Consider the following 17,761-nt stretch of genomic DNA (forward strand, 5'->3'; position numbering starts at 1 on the left):
TTTCAGGGAAATTTGATCGCATTCGGTTCATGATGTCTTTTTAATTGCCTACAATTCTAAAAATGTGGGCACAATCAGAATGTTGAAGATCAGAACGTATGTTGGAGCAAGGTATAAACGGGCTTGATTCAATCTGTATTGCAGAATGATCGCAGAAGATTCGCATTATAGCTTGGTTAAAATTTAAAGGCAGAGTTCCTGTGTTTGCGGAGATGAAGTGCTTTGAGAGACTAGTCAAGGACCATATCACCTCCACCCTACCTGACACCCTTGACCCACTCCAATTTGCTTACCGCCCAAATAGGTCCACAGACGATGCAATCTCAACCACACTGCACACTGCCCTAACCCATCTGGACAAGAGGAATACCTATGTGAGAATGCTGTTCATCGACTACAGCTCGGCATTCAACACCATAGTACCCTCCAAGCTCGTCATCAAGCTCGAGACCCTGGGTCTCGACCCCGCCCTGTGCAACTGGGTACTGGACTTCCTGACGGGCCGCCCCCAGGTGGTGAGGGTAGGCAACAACATCTCCTCCCCGCTGATCCTCAACACTGGGGCCCCACAAGGGTGCGTTCTGAGCCCTCTCCTGTACTCCCTGTTCACCCACGACTGCGTGGCCATGCACGCCTCCAACTCAATCATCAAGTTTGCGGACGACACAACAGTGGTAGGCTTGATTACCAACAACGACGAGACGGCCTACAGGGAGGAGGTGAGGGCCCTCGGAGTGTGGTGTCAGGAAAATAACCTCACACTCAACGTCAACAAAACTAAGGAGATGATTGTGGACTTCAGGAAACAGCAGAGGGAACACCCCCCATCCACATCGATGGAACAGTAGTGGAGAGGGTAGCAAGTTTTAAGTTCCTCGGCATACACATCACAGACAAACTGAATTGGTCCACTCACACAGACAGCATCGTGAGGAAGGCGCAGCAGCGCCTCTTCAACCTCAGGAGGCTGAAGAAATTCGGCTTGTCACCAAAAGCACTCACAAACTTCTACAGATGCACAATCGAGAGCATCCTGGCGGGCTGTATCACCGCCTGGTATGGCAACTGCACCGCCCTCAACCGTAAGGCTCTCCAGAGGGTAGTGAGGTCTGCACAACGCATCACCGGGGGCAAACTACCTGCCCTCCAGGACACCTACACCACCCGATGCTACAGGAAGGCCATAAAGATCATCAAGGACATCAACCACCCGAGCCACTGCCTGTTCACCCCGCTGCCATCCAGAAGGCGAGGTCAGTACAGGTGCATCAAAGCTGGGACCGAGAGACTGAAAAACAGCTTCTATCTCAAGGCCATCAGACTGTTAAACAGCCACCACTAACATTGAGTGGCTACTGCCAACACACTGTCGATGACACTGACTCTACTCCAGCCACTTTAATCATGGGAATCGATGGGAAATGATGTAAATATATCACTAGCCACTTTAAACAATGCTACCTTATATAATGTTACTTACCCTACATTGTTCATCTCATATGCATACGTTGATACTGTACTCTATATCATCGACTGCATCCTTATGTAATACATGTATCACTAGCCACTTTAACTATGCCACTTGGTTTACATACTTATCTCATATGTATATACTGTACTCGATATCATCTACTGTATCTTGCCTATGCTGCTCTGTACCATCACTCATTCATATATCCTTATGTACATATTCTTTATCCCCTTACACTGTGTATGACAGTAGTTTTTTTTTGGAATTGTTAGTTAGATTACTTGCTCGTTATTACTGCATTGTCGGAACTAGAAGCACAAGCATTTCGCTACACTCGCATTAACATCTGCTAACCATGTGTATGTGACAAATAAAATTTGATTTGATTTGAGACTGCTTTCACAGAAAACGCTGCATAAGTCGACTCAATCGGAAATAACCTTTAAATTTGAGCACAGATCTTCTGTGATACAGATTGAATCCAGCCAGTGTATACATTTCTCTCCCAGATTTGCAAAACCAGTGGTGCAAAGTTTGAGGTCCAGGGTTCAAATCCATCTTTTCTTGTTTGTTGGGTTATTGAGATATACAATATGACTCAACAAATCTACCAATCCAAGTGGTGCATTAGGATTGTTCCAAGACACAAAATCATGTTTGGACAGACAAAATTGTAGCTTCTAATCCTCTGTTCCTTATTTCTTTACATTAGGTAATATCATTCATTGAATGAGTCAGCTGTGCCATAATATTAGTGCTGCAGGACAACAAAACAATTTCTTGCAGTCAAAGTTCAAATATTGTCTTTTCATTTGAGTTGAAATCCGCTACAACAGAAAACACAAGGACAAACTTTCAACACTGGTTTAAATGTAATAAGCACTTCATATTACAATGATGTCATAGATGTGGGAAAGTCATTTCTCTCAGATATTTGTGGGGAAAAGTAGAACATGACATTCTCATACATGACAGCTCTGTCTGACATGTTGGCAAAGTTTCCTCCCAATCATTTACACTTTGGGCTGGTTTCCCGGACTCATCGTTAGCCTAGTCCTAGACTAAAAACTGTGTTCACGGGAGATTCTCCATTGAACGTTCTTCTCAATCCAAAACTAGGTTTAAAGCTGGATTTAATCCGTATCGCTGAAGAGCTGCGCCACAGAGTCTCTAAACCCAGAGACTTCCGGGAAAGCTTGTGAAACAGACCAAGCAAACCAGGCTGGGGTTTGAGAAGTCAATGAGAGAAGTGAAAAATTATGAATTAGTTGTTCTCAATTTAAAGGCACAACCTAGCTTCGAGACAATATCTTAAGTAGTTGAACATGTTGTTACTCCAACATCGTGAAAGTGACAAACTAACACGTTTACATTTTTGTGCCTTTGATTTGAGGCCTGCACATGCGCAGTACGGTGCGAGACGACCGTTAGACCTGATGACGTGTTTCTGCACAGCATAGCTAGCCAATGTCGCCATGACATCGCCAACAAGTATGGTCAGGGATTTCTTTTGGAGAAGCAGTTTGCACCTACGTTACGGTCTTTGGCTGCACAATAGAAATGTAAAGGCAATGTTCCCGCGTTTGTGGAGACCGCATTCATGGTAAACGCTGCATATGTCGGCCCAATCAGAAATGATAAACATTTAAACTGCACTAGAGCGCTGAATCCAGACCTTAATCTGTGTCTGAAAAACCGTTGATTTCAGACATGTTTACAAAGATGGGCCCTTAAAAGACTTCTAAGAAAACCATACTCCGTTGGTGCAACATTTAAGAAACTGTCCTAATAGATGCGTAGATTAGATTCATTTTTACCCCAAGAGATTTCAGTGCAGAGTCATTCTAGTGAGCAATGACACCCACCATCGCAGATTGTTCAGAAATAGTTTTTTTTAGAAACAGTTAAGATCGGCATTCCTGAAACATTACTTTGTTGAAATGTAATTTTATCTCTGAAAAATTCAGCTAATTGATTGCACCCAAATTGGCCATTTAAATGTATAGGATTCTGATAAAATTCGATAAACAAAGTACCCAACATCCAGTTTGGTCCAGACGTTGGGTACTTTGTTTATTGAATATTATCTGAATCTTATGAATTAAAATGGACAATAGGGGGTAATTATCTTTAATTTCTCAGATTAAATTCTATTTCAACAAAATAATGTTTCAGGAATGCTAATCGTATCGGTTACTCACTACTGAAACAATTTCAGAAAAATCTGGAGATTGGTGTCGAAATCCTCTTGCGCTTTTTGAGGTGGAACGACCCTGCATCTTTGGGCATTTAGTGGTAAGTTGTGTCTAATAACCACCAAAAGATGGGGCACTTTTTAGGGTTTAAAAACCCTATTTGTTTACGGTTTGCATTTCGATGTCCTCTGACATATGTGTGAATGCACTGGTCTGGGACCAAGACATGCCACTGTAGAAGACAGCCATGCAGTCAGTAACATACACTGTGATAAACATTATACTTCCATACTTATAACTCCACTATTATCGTAAGCCTCTGGTCATTTCAACAATACAAAAACATCAATGAAACCAAGCCATCAGTGCATGCACCAAGCTGTCCACAGAGTAGCAGGATAAAACCAAAGTTAATTCATTTTACGTACAACTATTGTTTTTGTCAGCATTATGCATTCTTTTAAATATTGTAAAAATATTCCAATACTATGTACCGTAGTGATTATTTACAATTCAGTAAGGCATGCTAATCTCCGCTGTGTAAATTGTTAAGAGCCATTGTTCGTGTGTTAGTGGTTTACATTTCGGCGACACAGCTCAACCTCTTCTTCATGATCCAAACTAGGACATCAATAATACTGAATGGAACGAGCTTTAGGTCAGCCTGTTGACCTTGACGTGCGTCCACCGGCTTTGCTGTTGGTGGGGTTCCCTGGTATCAACTAGTCCACAACCAAATAACCTTTTATCTCACACAGTCCTCTCTCCATGAGGCTGAAGAGCCACAGAGTAGAGTTCAATCTATTGACAGATACAGTCCAATAACAATTCTTACCATTACAAAATGCATCACTTTTAAAGTGGAGGCAGATACAGTGGTCCCTGTAAAGGTATTTACAGAGCATGTTCTGTTTTAACAAATTAAGTACATTCAGGTTGACCACTACCAATCACATTGTCTAACTTGCTTTGGTTCATGTGAGACATCTTTTTAACTTCATAAAAATGATTAGCCATGTAAGACAATAGACAAACCCACAATTCTTCAAGAGGTTACAAATGAGAAAAGAAAACCACTCAACACAAACAAGACATTATAAAAACTGTAAGTGGTAAGTACAAATTCTGCAGGCCCTTCCAAAGTAAAAGTGCAACGGTAAACTTACAGCATACTAAAAGATTCCAATGATGAAAGTGAGTAACCACATAAATTGCATAATGTAACATTTTTGCATGTATAATCAATATGAAATTACCAACATTAAGATCCTAGCTAAATGTTTTGTGAGATGTATTCTGCCACCCAGTGGCAGACCAGATTCTACAGCTATTGACATCAGTCACACAAAAAACATAATCACAAAACTGATCAACAATTAGTCTCTAGACTGCTGTGTTGACAATAAATGGTGCATCAGATCTCTGGAGCATAGCTGCCATGTCTATAAGTATCTGTTATAACAGCCTTTACTGTTCTTAAAGTCTTTAAAACAGAAAAATAGTTCTAACAAGGCAGTCAGATATGGCTCTGCTACACACCACAGGTCTCACACAAGGTGGCCTATCTGTGTAAAATATGGTTATCTGTGTAAAATATGGTTTTCTGACCCATTCTGTTTCTGTAACAAATGGCCATTAGACTTTTGAGACCTCTGTCTTTGTAAATCATGGTTGTCTGAAGATATTTTAATTTCCTCTATATCGCCTGATCTCCAAGGGACTTTCTTCAATCTCAACCCCTACAAACATCTGGATTTCCTCATGGTTGTCCAGGGGCAGCAGTTGACTCTTTAGTTAAGTCATCACATGACTGTGATTGTGCACCATTCGCTTGCTATATGATGGTAACAAGGTGCTAGGCGGTGTTAATACCATATTTCTCACATCTACTCAGTTGTGGTACTCAATATTTGAGAGGAGATGGAGAAGTGCACAGAGGTGAGGCTAAAACATTGTTTGAAATTGGGCCTTCTGTACCTCAAAAGATGCTATGCTTTTCAAACAGTCATGCAAGGACATGGTCGAGCTCTCCACCAGTGGCAGAACAGCCAAAACAAGGCAAACATTCTAAATCCTGTAGTCTTGACAAAACTGTTGGGGGTCTCTGTTCTTGTGGAAGATGGAGAAAACTCAGCAGAGAGAAGGAAGGATGGCATTGTGGGAGGACAGGGTGAAGATCAGAGGAGGCTAGTGGGATGAGCTGCCGGCGCAAGTGCTCATTGTAATGGTTGGTACCATTCCAGCCATTACATTGAGCCCGTCCTCCTATAGCTCCTCCCACCAGCCTCCTCTGGTGGAGCTCCAATGGAGATGATAAGAGATTGGTCCTCCAGGGGAGAAGCTGACTCAACTCCAGCAGAGGGTCACTGATAGTAGCCAGCAGAAGGTAAAGGTCAGGGGTCAGACATAGATGCCTTCAGGGTTGAGGCCTGAAGACACTGGACTCTGCAGAGTCCGGAGGTCACTGGGGAGGAGGCGGGAGGAGCCCAGACGTTTCAGTGAGCCTGATTGGAGTTCTGGAGGAGGAAGTCAAAGTCTACATTAAGTAGTATTTTTTATTTTAAAATTATACTTCTTTACTTTCAGGTTAAGCAGTTAGTGTGTAGATTGGACTGTGGCGTGACAAAACGTAACATTACTAGCCAAATAAAGAGCTTTACAAAAACCTGACATGGTGTACTAACTTCCACTAGGGGGTAGTGTTGGATAATACAATAATGTTTGAAATGTCTGAGCCAAGATTGGGCAAAAACATTCTGACTAGGATGCTTTGTAATGCTTGTGTGTACCGGTCTTATTCTTCTGGTCATTGGGCTGGGCTGGTAGAACGGTGACCTTGGTGCCCGTCTGATGGATGAACTGCTGAAGGTTCACCTGTCTCAGCTCCCTGGTCAACTGCTCCAACTCATGCTCCTTCTCCTGCAACAAACAACCACTCAACTAGTCATTTACTTGCCCTGCAGTTTCTACTGTCAGTTCCACTTCCCTGTATACTTGGTTTGTCCACTGATGGGGGCCCACCTGGCCACTCACGCCTAACAAGCAACTTTATAGATTCATACGATGTTTAAAATCTTGTACTTTTCTCTTGTGGAATGTTATTCCTTTACATTTAAGGCTATTTGCAGGTGGAATTGTTGCATTGAGAAGAACCTTTAAAATCAGACAGTTTACCGTTACATACATGTTGCAGGTTGTTAAACCCACTAATAAAGGAGCAGTTTTCTAGAAAGAGTTGGTTCAAGGGAAAGAGTCATGTAAGTCTGGTGGAGTAGATCTGCAGTTCTTTTCAGGCCTCAACATCACCAGTTGTATACAAAACTCACCACCCGATTCTTTTAAAAAGTTTTTTTAACCTCACGCCCACACTATGGTTGCATTTAGACAGGCAGTCCAATTCTGAGATTTTTTCGGGGTGGAGTACACCATATAGGCTGCGTTTTGACAGGCAGCCAATACTGATCTTATTTTCACTAATTGGTCTTTTGACCAATCAGATCAGCCATGATAAAGAGCTGATGTGAAAAGATCAGTTTTAATTGGTCAGAAGACCAATAAGTGAAAATAAGATCAGTATTGGCTGCCGGTCAAAACGCAGCCTATATGGTGTACTCCACCCTGTAAGTAAACATTACATCATGAGGACTAATAAGATGCCTCCAAAATGTTCCTACTAAAAACACAGGGCCCTTTTCAATCAAACACAGTAAACTTCAAAAACATTTGTCCCAAGCAGTGAGAAATGATGCTTGAATTAATAAAACAGTTCTGTTTCATTGTAAACATGGTTTTGTCAAGTCGGAAGTTTACATACACTTGGGTTGGAGTCCTTATAACTCGTTTTTCAACCACTCCACAAATTTCTTGTTAAGAAACTATAGTTTTGGCAAATTGGTTAGGACATCTACTTTGTGCATGACACAAGTAATTTTTCCAACAGTTGATTACAGACAGATTATTTCACTGTATCACAATTCCAGTGGGTCACAAGTTTACATACACTAAGTTGACTATGCCTTTAAACAGCTTGGAAAATTCCAGAAAATGTCATGGCTTTAGAAGCTTCTGTTAGGCTAATTGACATAATTTGAGTCAATTGGAGGAGTACCTGTGGATGTATTTCAAGGCCTACCTTCAAACTCAGTGCCTCTTTGCTTGACATCATGGGAAAATCAAAATAAATCAGCCAAGACCTCAGAAGAAAAAGTTGTAGATGGAGACCTCCACAAGTCTGGTTCATCCTTGGGAGCAATTTCCAAACACCTGAAGGTACCATGTTCATCTGTACAAATACTAGTACGCAAGTATAAACACCATGGGACCACGCAGCCATCATACCACTCAGGAAGGAGACGCGTTCTGTCTCCTAGAGACAAATGTACTTTGGTGCAAAAACTGCAAATCAATCCCAGAACAACAGCAAAGGACCTTGTGAAGATGCTGGAAGAAACAGGTACAAAAGTATCTATAACCACAGTAAAACGAGTCCTATAAATCGACATAACCTGAAGCCGCTGCTCAAAAACGACTATAAAAAAGCCAGACTACGGTTTGCAGCTGTACATGGGGACAAAGATCGTATTTTTGGAGAAATGTCCTCTGGTCTGATGAAACAAAAATAGAACTGTTTGGCCATAATGACCATCATATGTTTGTAGGAAAAAGGGGGATGCTTGCAAGCCGAAGAACGCCATCCCAACCGTGAAGCACGGGGATGGCAGCATCATGTTGTGGGGGTGCTTTGCTGCAGGAGGGAGTGGTGCACTTCACAAACTAGATGGCATCATGAGGAAGGAAAATTATGTGGATATATTGAAGCAACATCTCAAGACATCAGTCAGGAAGTTAAAGCTTGGTCGCAATTGGGTCTTCCAAATGGACCATGACCCCAAGCATACTTCCAAAGTTGTGGCAAAATGGCTTAAGGACAACAAAGTCAAGGTATTGGAGTGGCCATCACAAGGCCCTGACCTCAATCCCATAGAAAATTTGTGGGCAGAACTGAAAAAGAGTGTGCGATCAAGGAGGCCTACAAACCTGACTCAGTTACACCAGCTCTGTCAGGAGGAATGGTCCAAAATTCTCCCAACTTATTTTGGGAAGCTTGTGGAAGGCTACCTGAAACGTTTGACCAAAGTTAAACAATTTAAAGGCAATGCTACCAAATACTAATTGAGTGTATGTAAACTTCTGACCCACTGGGAACGTGATGAAAGAAATAAAAGCTGAAATAAATCATTCTCTCTACTATTATTCTGACATTTCACATTCTTAAAATAAAGTGTCGATCCTAACTGGCCTAACACAGGGAATTGTTACGTGGATTAAATGTCAGGAATTGATAAACTGAGTATAAATGTAGTTGGTTAAGGTGTATGTAAACTTGTGACTTCAACTGTGTGTATTTACACTGCTCAAAAAAATAAAGGGAACACTTAAACAACACAATGTAACTCCAAGTCAATCACACTCCTGTGAAATCAAACTGTCCACTTAGGAAGCAACACTGATTGACAATAAATTTCACATGCTGTTGTGCAAATGGAATAGACAACAGGTGGAAATTATAGGCAATTAGCAAGACACCCCCAATAAAGGAGTGGTTCTGCAGGTGGGGACAACAGACCACTTCTCAGTTCCTATGCTTCCTGGCTGATGTTTTGGTCACTTTTAAATGCTGGCGGTGCTTTCACTCTAGTGGTAGCATGAGACGGAGTCTACAACCTACACAAGTGGCTCAGGTAGTGCAGCTCATCCAGGATGGCACATCAATGCGAGCTGTGGCAAGAAGGTTTGCTGTGTCTGTCAGCGTAGTGTCCAGAGCATGGAGGTGCTACCAGGAGACAGGCCAGTACATCAGGAGACGTGGAGGAGGCCGTAGGAGGGCAACAACCCAGCAGCAGGACCGCTACCTCCGCCTTTTTGCAAGGAGGAGCAGGAGGAACACTGCCAGAGCCCTGCAAAATGACCTCCAGCAGGCCACAAATGTGCATGTGTCTGCTCAAACGGTCTGAAACAGGCTCCATGAAGGTGGTATGAGGGCCCGACGTCCACAGGTGGGGGTTGTGCTTACAGCCCAACACCGTGCAGGACGTTTTTCATTTGCCAGAGAACACCAAGATTGGCAAATTCGCCACTGGCGCCCTGTGCTCTTCACAGATGAAAGCAGGTTCACACTGAGCACATGTGACAGACATGACAGTCTGGAGACACCGTGGAGAACGTTCTGCTGCCTGCAACATCCTCCAGCATGACCGGTTTGGCGGGGGTCAGTCATGGTGTGGGGTGGCATTTCTTTGGGGGGCCGCACAGCCCTCCATGTGCTCGCCAAAGGTAGCCTGACTGCCATTAGGTACCGAGATGAGATCCTCAGACCCCTTGTGAGACCATATGCTGGTGCGGTTGGCCCTGGGTTCCTCCTAATGCAAGACAATGCTAGACCTCATGTGGCTGGAGTGTCAGCAGTTCCTGCAAGGGGAAGGCATTGATGCTATGGACTGGCCCGCCTATTCCCCAGACCTGAATCCAATTGAGCACATCTGGGACATCATGTCTCGCTCCATCCACCAACGCCACGTTTTACCACAGACTGTCCAGGAGTTGGCGGATGCTTTAGTCCAGGTCTGGGAGGAGATCCCTCAGGAGACCATCCGCCCACCTCATCAGGAGCATGCCCAGGCATTGTAGGGAGGTCATACAGGCACGTGGAGGCCACACACAGTACTGAGCCTCATTTTGACTTGTTTTAAGGACATTACATCAAAGTTGGATCAGCCTGTTGTGTGGTTTTCCACTTTAATTTTGTGTAACTCCAAATCCAGACCTCCATGGGTTGATAAATTTGATTTCCATTGATAATTTTTGTGTGATTTTGTTGTCAGCACATTCAACTATGTAAAGAAAAAAATATTTAATAAGAATATTTAATTGATTCAGATCTAGGTTGTGTTATTTTAGTGTTCCCTTTATTTTTTTGAGCAGTGTATATATGGTACCAGTCAAAAGTTTGGAACACCAACTCATTCCTGGGTATTTCTTTATTTTTACTATTTTCTACATTGTAGACTAATAGTGAAGACATCAAAACTATGACATAACACATATGGAAACATGTAGTAACTAAAAAAAGTGTTTAATAAATGTATATTTGAGATTCTTCAAAGTAGCCACCCTTCGCCTTGATAACAGGTTTGCACACTCTGGTACTGTATATGTTCCAGATTGTCTTACTTCATTATAATTTTTTCTGCAAAAGGTATCATCACAGTATAATCCCCATCATCCATTTTACATAAGGTGTTTGTGTGTCTTCCAATCAATGATAAATGTTGTTTTCAACCCCATTTTGATAAATGTTGTTTTCAACCCTATTTTGCAGAATTTGTGGTGTTTGTACAATCACTGTTTTCCTATACATTTTTCCTTCTACCAAAGCTCACCTGTAGTTTCTTGCTGGACTGTCCAAGTGAGCGGTCCACAGCCCTGCAGCTGCTCTCTAGCTGCACACTGTGTTGAACCTGCTGCTCCAGCGCCGCCCTGACCTTCCCCAGCTGGGCCCGGGCCTCCTCCTCGTCCACCTGCCTGCTCTGCTCAGTCTCCTGCTCCAGGCCAGCCTCCATGCCCTGGATACGGGTCAGGTACTCCCCCAGCCGGGCTTCACACTCCCGCACCCGTCCAATCAGCTCCTGGAGCTGCTCCCTCAGCTGCCGCTCGCTCTCCTGCTCGATCTGCAGCTCGTTCTGCCAGAACTCCTCCTCGGACATCTCCACCTCGTTCCTCAGCAGCTGCTGCACCAGACGCGCCAGCTCCTCCTCCAGCACGCCGACGCCCTCCTGACTCTCGACGCACACACCACCATCACCGCTTTCCCAGCCGTGTAGCTCCGCCTCACAGCCCTGCAACCGGCTCTCCAGTAGTTGGAGCTTGTCTTTCTGCAGCTGGACCAGGCGCACCAGCTCCCGGGCTGGACTGAGGGGCACAGACACCACCCCCCTGCCCTGGTTCAGTGCTCTCTGCTGCTGCTTGGCCTCGGCATCTCTGCCCTTCCCAAAAATATCCCTCAAGCCCTTGGCCCCAGCCGTGAAGGTGAGGGACTTACGTTTGGGATCCCGACGCTTGAGTGAGCGGTCATTGGCCGACGGGCGCAGCTTGGCCAGAGGAGGCAGGCTCTGGCGGTAGAGGCCGCGCTCGGGCACACGGGATGTGCCGTCGGAGTTGGGACGTTCGCTGAGGGAGGGGCTGGTGCGCTGGAGAACCAGCTGCACGTCGCTGGCATACTGGCCCCACATGTTGAGGGACACCACAGGGTTCTCATGAGGAGCCAAGTGGCGTTCCGTCTCCCGCCATCTCTCGATCAAGGTGTACCTGCCAGTGCGCCCTGCAAAAGAGTGAAATAATGATTTGATCAGATTAATTAATTGAAGCTTTACTAAGTAACTGGGCTTAGATGACCAATGTACAGTAGTCACACGGCAACGTTGTTTGCTATTTCTTGCCAAATACCAGCCGGTGACCAGTTACATACAGACCAGTAGCTAGACTACACTCTGCAGTAGCAGCAGATTAGAGATCATCTACCATTGACTGTGTCATTGTTATCCCCTCCTGCATTCAGAAACACAGCCACAACCCTAATCTGAACTCTTTACCTCTGCTAAGAACAGGGAAACTCTATGGAAGAACCATTCACAATTACCCCACTTGCTTTCAGACACAGTTTAGTGGATGTGCACTGTGCAGTGTTTTCAGAGTAATGGGTTGTTTTTTCTAGGAAGAACAGGGATTTCTCTATTCAAATATAGGAGCAGTTGTTCAGTTCCCATTCATGCTAGGGTTGGCGTAAGGTTCAATAAAAATTCCTCCAGACCCAAATCTGTGTGTGTGTGTGTTCTGCGGCAGATAAGAGTACAAGCCACAGTCTTTCCCCTCTCAACAGCAGAACCCCTATGAAGGGAACACAGTTGTCACTACAGCTGAATCTGGCTGAAGACCTTTCACATCAAAGTACCCTGGGCCAGACAAAAGACTGAACACATACAAAAGAGGCCCTGGACCATAACTCCTGTACTGTTTATGAAGACACAGCATTTAGCTGTTAGTCCTACAATTATGTATCTGTGCATGGCTCACAATGGAATAGCATGTACAAATCTAATGGATTCATTTAACATGAACATGACTAGGACCATTTAACATGAACATGACTAGGACCTCCAAGTATTTTCTCTAAGAGCAAATGACCTATGTAAACCATGACATCTCCACATCATTTTGCTTCTAAGCAGCACAAAGTGCAAGTGCAAAACTTTGCCAGTATGAAATGACAACAGTATTTTAAAAAAATGTTTTAATCTTTATTTAACCAGGTAGGCCAGTTGAGAACAAGTTCTCATTTACAACTGCGACCTGGCCAAGACAAAGCAAAGCAGTGCAACACAAACAGAGTTACACATGGGATAAACAAACGTACAGTCAATAACACAATATAAAAAAATCTATATACAGTGTGTGCAAATGTAGTAAGATTAGGGAGGTAAGGCAATAATTAGGCCATAGTGGCGAAATAATTAGTGATAGATGTGCAGAAGATGAATGTGCAAGTAGAGATACTGTAGTCCAAAGGAGAGAAAAAAATCACAATATGGGGATGAGGTAGTTGGCTGGGCTATTTATAGATGGGCTGTGTACAGATGCAATGATCGGTAAGCTGCTCTAACAGCTGATGCTTAAAGTTAGTGAGGGAGATAAGACTCCAGCTTCAGTGATTTTTGCAATTCATTCCAGTCATTGGCAGCAGAGAACTGGAAGGAAAGGCGGCCAACATAGGAGTTGGCCTTGGGGATGAGCAGTGAAATATACCTGCTGAGGCGCGTGCTATGGGTGGGTGCTGCTATGGTGACCAGTGAGCTGAAATAAGGTGGGGCTTTACCTAGCAAGGACTTATAGATGACCTGGAGCCAGCGGGTTTGACAATGAATATGAAGCAAGGGCCAACCAATGAGAGCATACAGGCCGCAGTGGTGGGTAGTACATGGGGCTTTGGTGACAAAACGGATGGCACTGTGATAGATTACATCCAATTTGCTGAGTAGAGTGTTGGAGGCTATTTTGTAAATGACATCGCCGAAGTCAAGGATCGGTAGGATAGTCAGTTTTATGAGGGTATGTTTGACAGCATGAGTGAAGGATGCTTTATTACGAAATAGGAAGCCTAGCTTATTTGCATTTAAGAGCAGTTGGAGGCCACGGAAGGAGCTCGTCTGGAGGTTTAACACAGTGTCCAAAGAAGGGCCAGAAGTATACAGAATGGTGTCATCTGCGTAGAGGTGGATCAGAGAATCACCAGCAGCAAGAGCGACATCATTGATGTATACAGAGAAAAGAGTCGGCCCGAGAATTGAACCCTGTGGCACCCCCATAGAGACTGCCAGAGGTCCGGACAACAGGCCCTCCAATTTGACACACTGAACTCTATCTGATAAGTAGTTAGTGAACCAGGCGAGGCAGTCATTTGAGAAACCAAGGCTGTTGAGTCTGCTGAATGCGGTGATTGACAGAGTCGAAAGCCTTTGCCAGGTCGATGAAGACGGCTGCACAGTATTGTCTTTTATCGATGGCGGTTATGATACCGTTTAGGACCTTGAGCGTGGCTGTGGTGCACCCATGACCAGCTCAGGAACCAAATTGCATTGCGGAGAAGGTACGGTGGGATTCGAAATGGTCGGTGATTTGTTTGTTAACTTGGCTTTCAAAGACCTTAGAAAGGCAGGGTAGGATAGATATAGGTCTGTAGCAGTTTGGGTCTAAATCAAATCAAATCAAATTTATTTATATAGCCCTTCGTACATCAGCTGATATCTCAAAGTGCTGTACAGAAACCCAGCCTAAAACCCCAAACAGCAAGCAATGCAGGTGTAGAAGCACGGAGTGTCTAGAGTGTCTCCCCCTTTGAAGAGGGGGATGGCCGCGGCTGCTTTCCAATCTTTCGGGATCTCAGACGATACGAAAGAGAGGTTGAACAGGCTAGTAATAGGGGTTGCAATAATTGCGGCGGATAATTTTAGAAAGAGAGGGTCCAGATTGTCTAGCCTTGCTGATTTGTAGGGGTACAGATTTTGCAGCTCTTGAAATGAAATGACAGCAGTATGAAATGAAAACAGTATGAACTGAAAGCAGGGTATTGTCGGGCTGAGCCATACTCATACAGACAGTTCAATACATCTCCATAATGCAAAAGAGGTGAACCTTTAAAAGTGGCTCCATGCTGGTTCTACAGCTATTTCTCCCTAGAAGCGGTGGGAACAGACAGCTTCTTTCAATCTTATTTTGTTGCCTCTACATGTGGGCTGTGGTAATAGCTTCTCATACATAAATGCGGTATCATTATGGGAATACAATAGTCATCATGTAGTTTTCTCTTCTCCTCAGTGAGCATCTCAATGACATCTACGAATCATCCCAACACAGTTCATCTTGATTCTCACAATATCTGTTCACTCTGTCAACTCTAATCTTGATTCTCACATTCTCGTGATCAACTCCCAGTCATCTCGCATCTTGATTCTCACAATCTCCGTTCACTCCCAGTCCACTCTAATCTTGGTGCACTCCACCATCTATAGCATCTCTCAGAAACGGACTGTCAAATATGCTGCATGCTCTGTGGAAATGTGTCCTGCAAAAGGATCCATTCTCACACGAAGTGTGGTAAGGCTTAATTAAAAGGGGTACAGTAGTTCACTTTAGTTTAATCTTATTTTCAATTTATCTCTTGAACTCTCTTTAATTATATATTTTTTGTTGAGTTTTGGACAATATTGTAGGATGGATTGACTCACCAATGGCCTGGGCCAGGGCGATGACCACCTCCTGGCATGTGGTGTGCTCTGTGACGCCACATACGATCCGCTGCACTCCATCCACCCACACTTTCAGCTCCATGGCTCTCATCGAAGGGGCGTCGTCATTCCTCATCCACACAAGGGGGCGCTACACAGGATCTCTCCAGCATTCTATAGAACAGAGAGACTGTCAAATGCTGGGTTTACTACAGTATACAGCTCTGTGAGTTCACTGTATTCCAAAATGCACACACACAAACACTGAAATACAGACACTCACAAACAATGCTAAATTATCCATCTTGCTCAGTAAGCTTAAAAATGTACAAATCAGAGGTTCTGGGAAATTGCAACTTTCTTGATGACTACAACTGAGATGAGACAGCAAAGAAGATGCCAGTTAATTGATGTGAATTAAACCACTCAACATCGCTTCGTATCTTTGACCACATTGCAGCTGTGCCAATAATCACAATAACAAACCTACTCTGGTGCAGGGTTTCCCAAACTTGGTCCTTGGGCCCCTCCACCTGGGTGCACATTTGAATTTTTACACTTGCACTTCACAGCTGATTCCAATAATCAAAGCTTGATGATGAGTTGTTACTGAATCAGCTGTGTAGTGCTGGGGCAAAAACCAAAACGTGCACCCAGGGTTGGGCCCCAGGACCAAGTTTGAGAAACCCTGCTCTAGTGTCTTATTTGTCATATTCCTCTCCCATTACTGCTACAGTCAATATTGGCAGCCAGCCAACCCCATAGAATCAGAGCATTGAATTTCCAAACCGATGGGGGTTACATGGATAGAAAAAAAGCTTAGAAATCAAAACCGCAGTCTCTCAACAATTAAGAATCTGTTGCTGCACTATATGCACTTTAAAGCTAGTTCAGGAGTCCCTCTGTAGCTACTAGCAAGGACGAAGAAGAAACTTCAGCAGAAGTTCAGTTGCAGTTTCTGGTTTCGAGGTACACATTTAATCATTGGAACAATGGGTTTAATGCAGTGTCTGTCGGTCTGTCTTGAAGGCCCTATCTGAAGATGGCGGTTATATTTGGTAATGCCTACGGGAAAGCTTTCTCTGGTCGCTTGCATGAGGAACCCTTTAAACTGCTGACACAATCACCTTAGCTGAAAGGCACTCATTACAGACCTGGCAAGGCATCAGGCAGATGCAACAGTGCAGATCTGAACCACCAGCCTCCCGGGCTAGGGAAACACAGATGCCCGGAGTTTAAGCGTCATTTTTATCCCGCTCTCGGAACGGCCATACGTTTTCCCGTTTCGTCTCATTATCTACTTTCTGATCCTTAACTCCCTAATGACACGTGAGGCGGCAACAGCTCCCTTGCCTCTTTAAGCATCTTCATCACACCTGCTGCCAGCTTCACAACAATTCTCTGTCACGTTCCCTCTGGTTCGACACCATCCTGCTGCGGGTATCCCTCCGAGACGCCTCTGGTTACTGAGGCCTTCCCTGACTGAGGTATTAAAAGTTCACATGGAAATGATATTTTGGGTGGCAGAGGTGTAAATATATGGGATTATATGATACAATGTAGAGGTTTGGTGGTTTTCCAATCTAATAAATTCCATTCCTCAAGCATTTGATAAGATCATAAAAAAATACCCTTTGTGGAATACTGAGAAATATGGATTGGGGTGTAGAATCTTGACCACAGGACTTCTGAAGGCAGGGGCTGGGTGTCAGACTGAGGAGCTCCCTGTGAGATCTCTCTCCATCCTCCATTCTCAACATCTGTCACGTGTTAAGTTGAACTGAAACCACCCTTCTTCAACTGAGAGCCTTGATGGAAAAATAAGTTTGACTACTAAGAATGAAAGATGTCATTACTTCACAAGGGCGAAATTGTGGTGTACATATTGGCAGGGAAGGGGGGGGCATGTTGGGGGACATTTTTAAAACCCAAAACAAAGAGCAAATGTATCCAACAAATGTGTAGAGTCACACGTTTGATGCAGTCATTGTGTGCTATGAATATGGGAACAAATACTTCACTTTCTACTACTTTAATACACATAAGTGAATGTCACAATAATTTTGCTCCCCTAAAATGGGACTATGTACAAAAAGTGCTGTCATTTCTAAACTGTTCACCCGATATGGATTCAAATGCTCTCAAATTAAAGCTGACAGTCTGCACATATGGAATTCCATATGTGTTATTTCACAGTTTTGATGTCTTCACTATTATTCTACAATGTAGAAAATAGTACAAATAAAGAAAAACCCTTG

At 43.9% G+C, this 17,761-nt stretch overlaps 1 protein-coding gene across 2 annotated transcripts in view; it reads right to left on the reverse strand.

Moving 5' to 3' along the window:
• Positions 1-2,138: 2,138 nt before the first annotated feature.
• LOC112234218 (ras association domain-containing protein 8-like) overlaps positions 2,139-17,761 on the reverse strand; it is a 29,502-nt gene continuing 13,879 nt past the window's right edge. The window contains exons 2-5 of one of the 2 annotated variants that reach the window (XM_024402264.2): positions 15,504-15,677; positions 11,106-12,043; positions 6,456-6,585; positions 2,139-6,182 (exon numbers count right to left, since the gene is read on the reverse strand). In XM_024402264.2, the coding sequence (XP_024258032.2) occupies positions 6,067-6,182; positions 6,456-6,585; positions 11,106-12,043; positions 15,504-15,639 (1,320 nt within the window). In that variant the 5' untranslated portion in view covers positions 15,640-15,677 and the 3' untranslated portion in view covers positions 2,139-6,066. Of the gene's footprint in view, positions 6,183-6,455; positions 6,586-11,105; positions 12,044-15,503; positions 15,694-17,761 lie in introns of both variants that reach the window. The other variant, XM_024402265.2, reaches the window with a different exon arrangement.

The sequence above is a fragment of the Oncorhynchus tshawytscha genome, linkage group LG17 (genome assembly GCF_018296145.1).
Source record: "Oncorhynchus tshawytscha isolate Ot180627B linkage group LG17, Otsh_v2.0, whole genome shotgun sequence".
Lineage (NCBI taxonomy): Eukaryota > Metazoa > Chordata > Actinopteri > Salmoniformes > Salmonidae > Oncorhynchus > Oncorhynchus tshawytscha.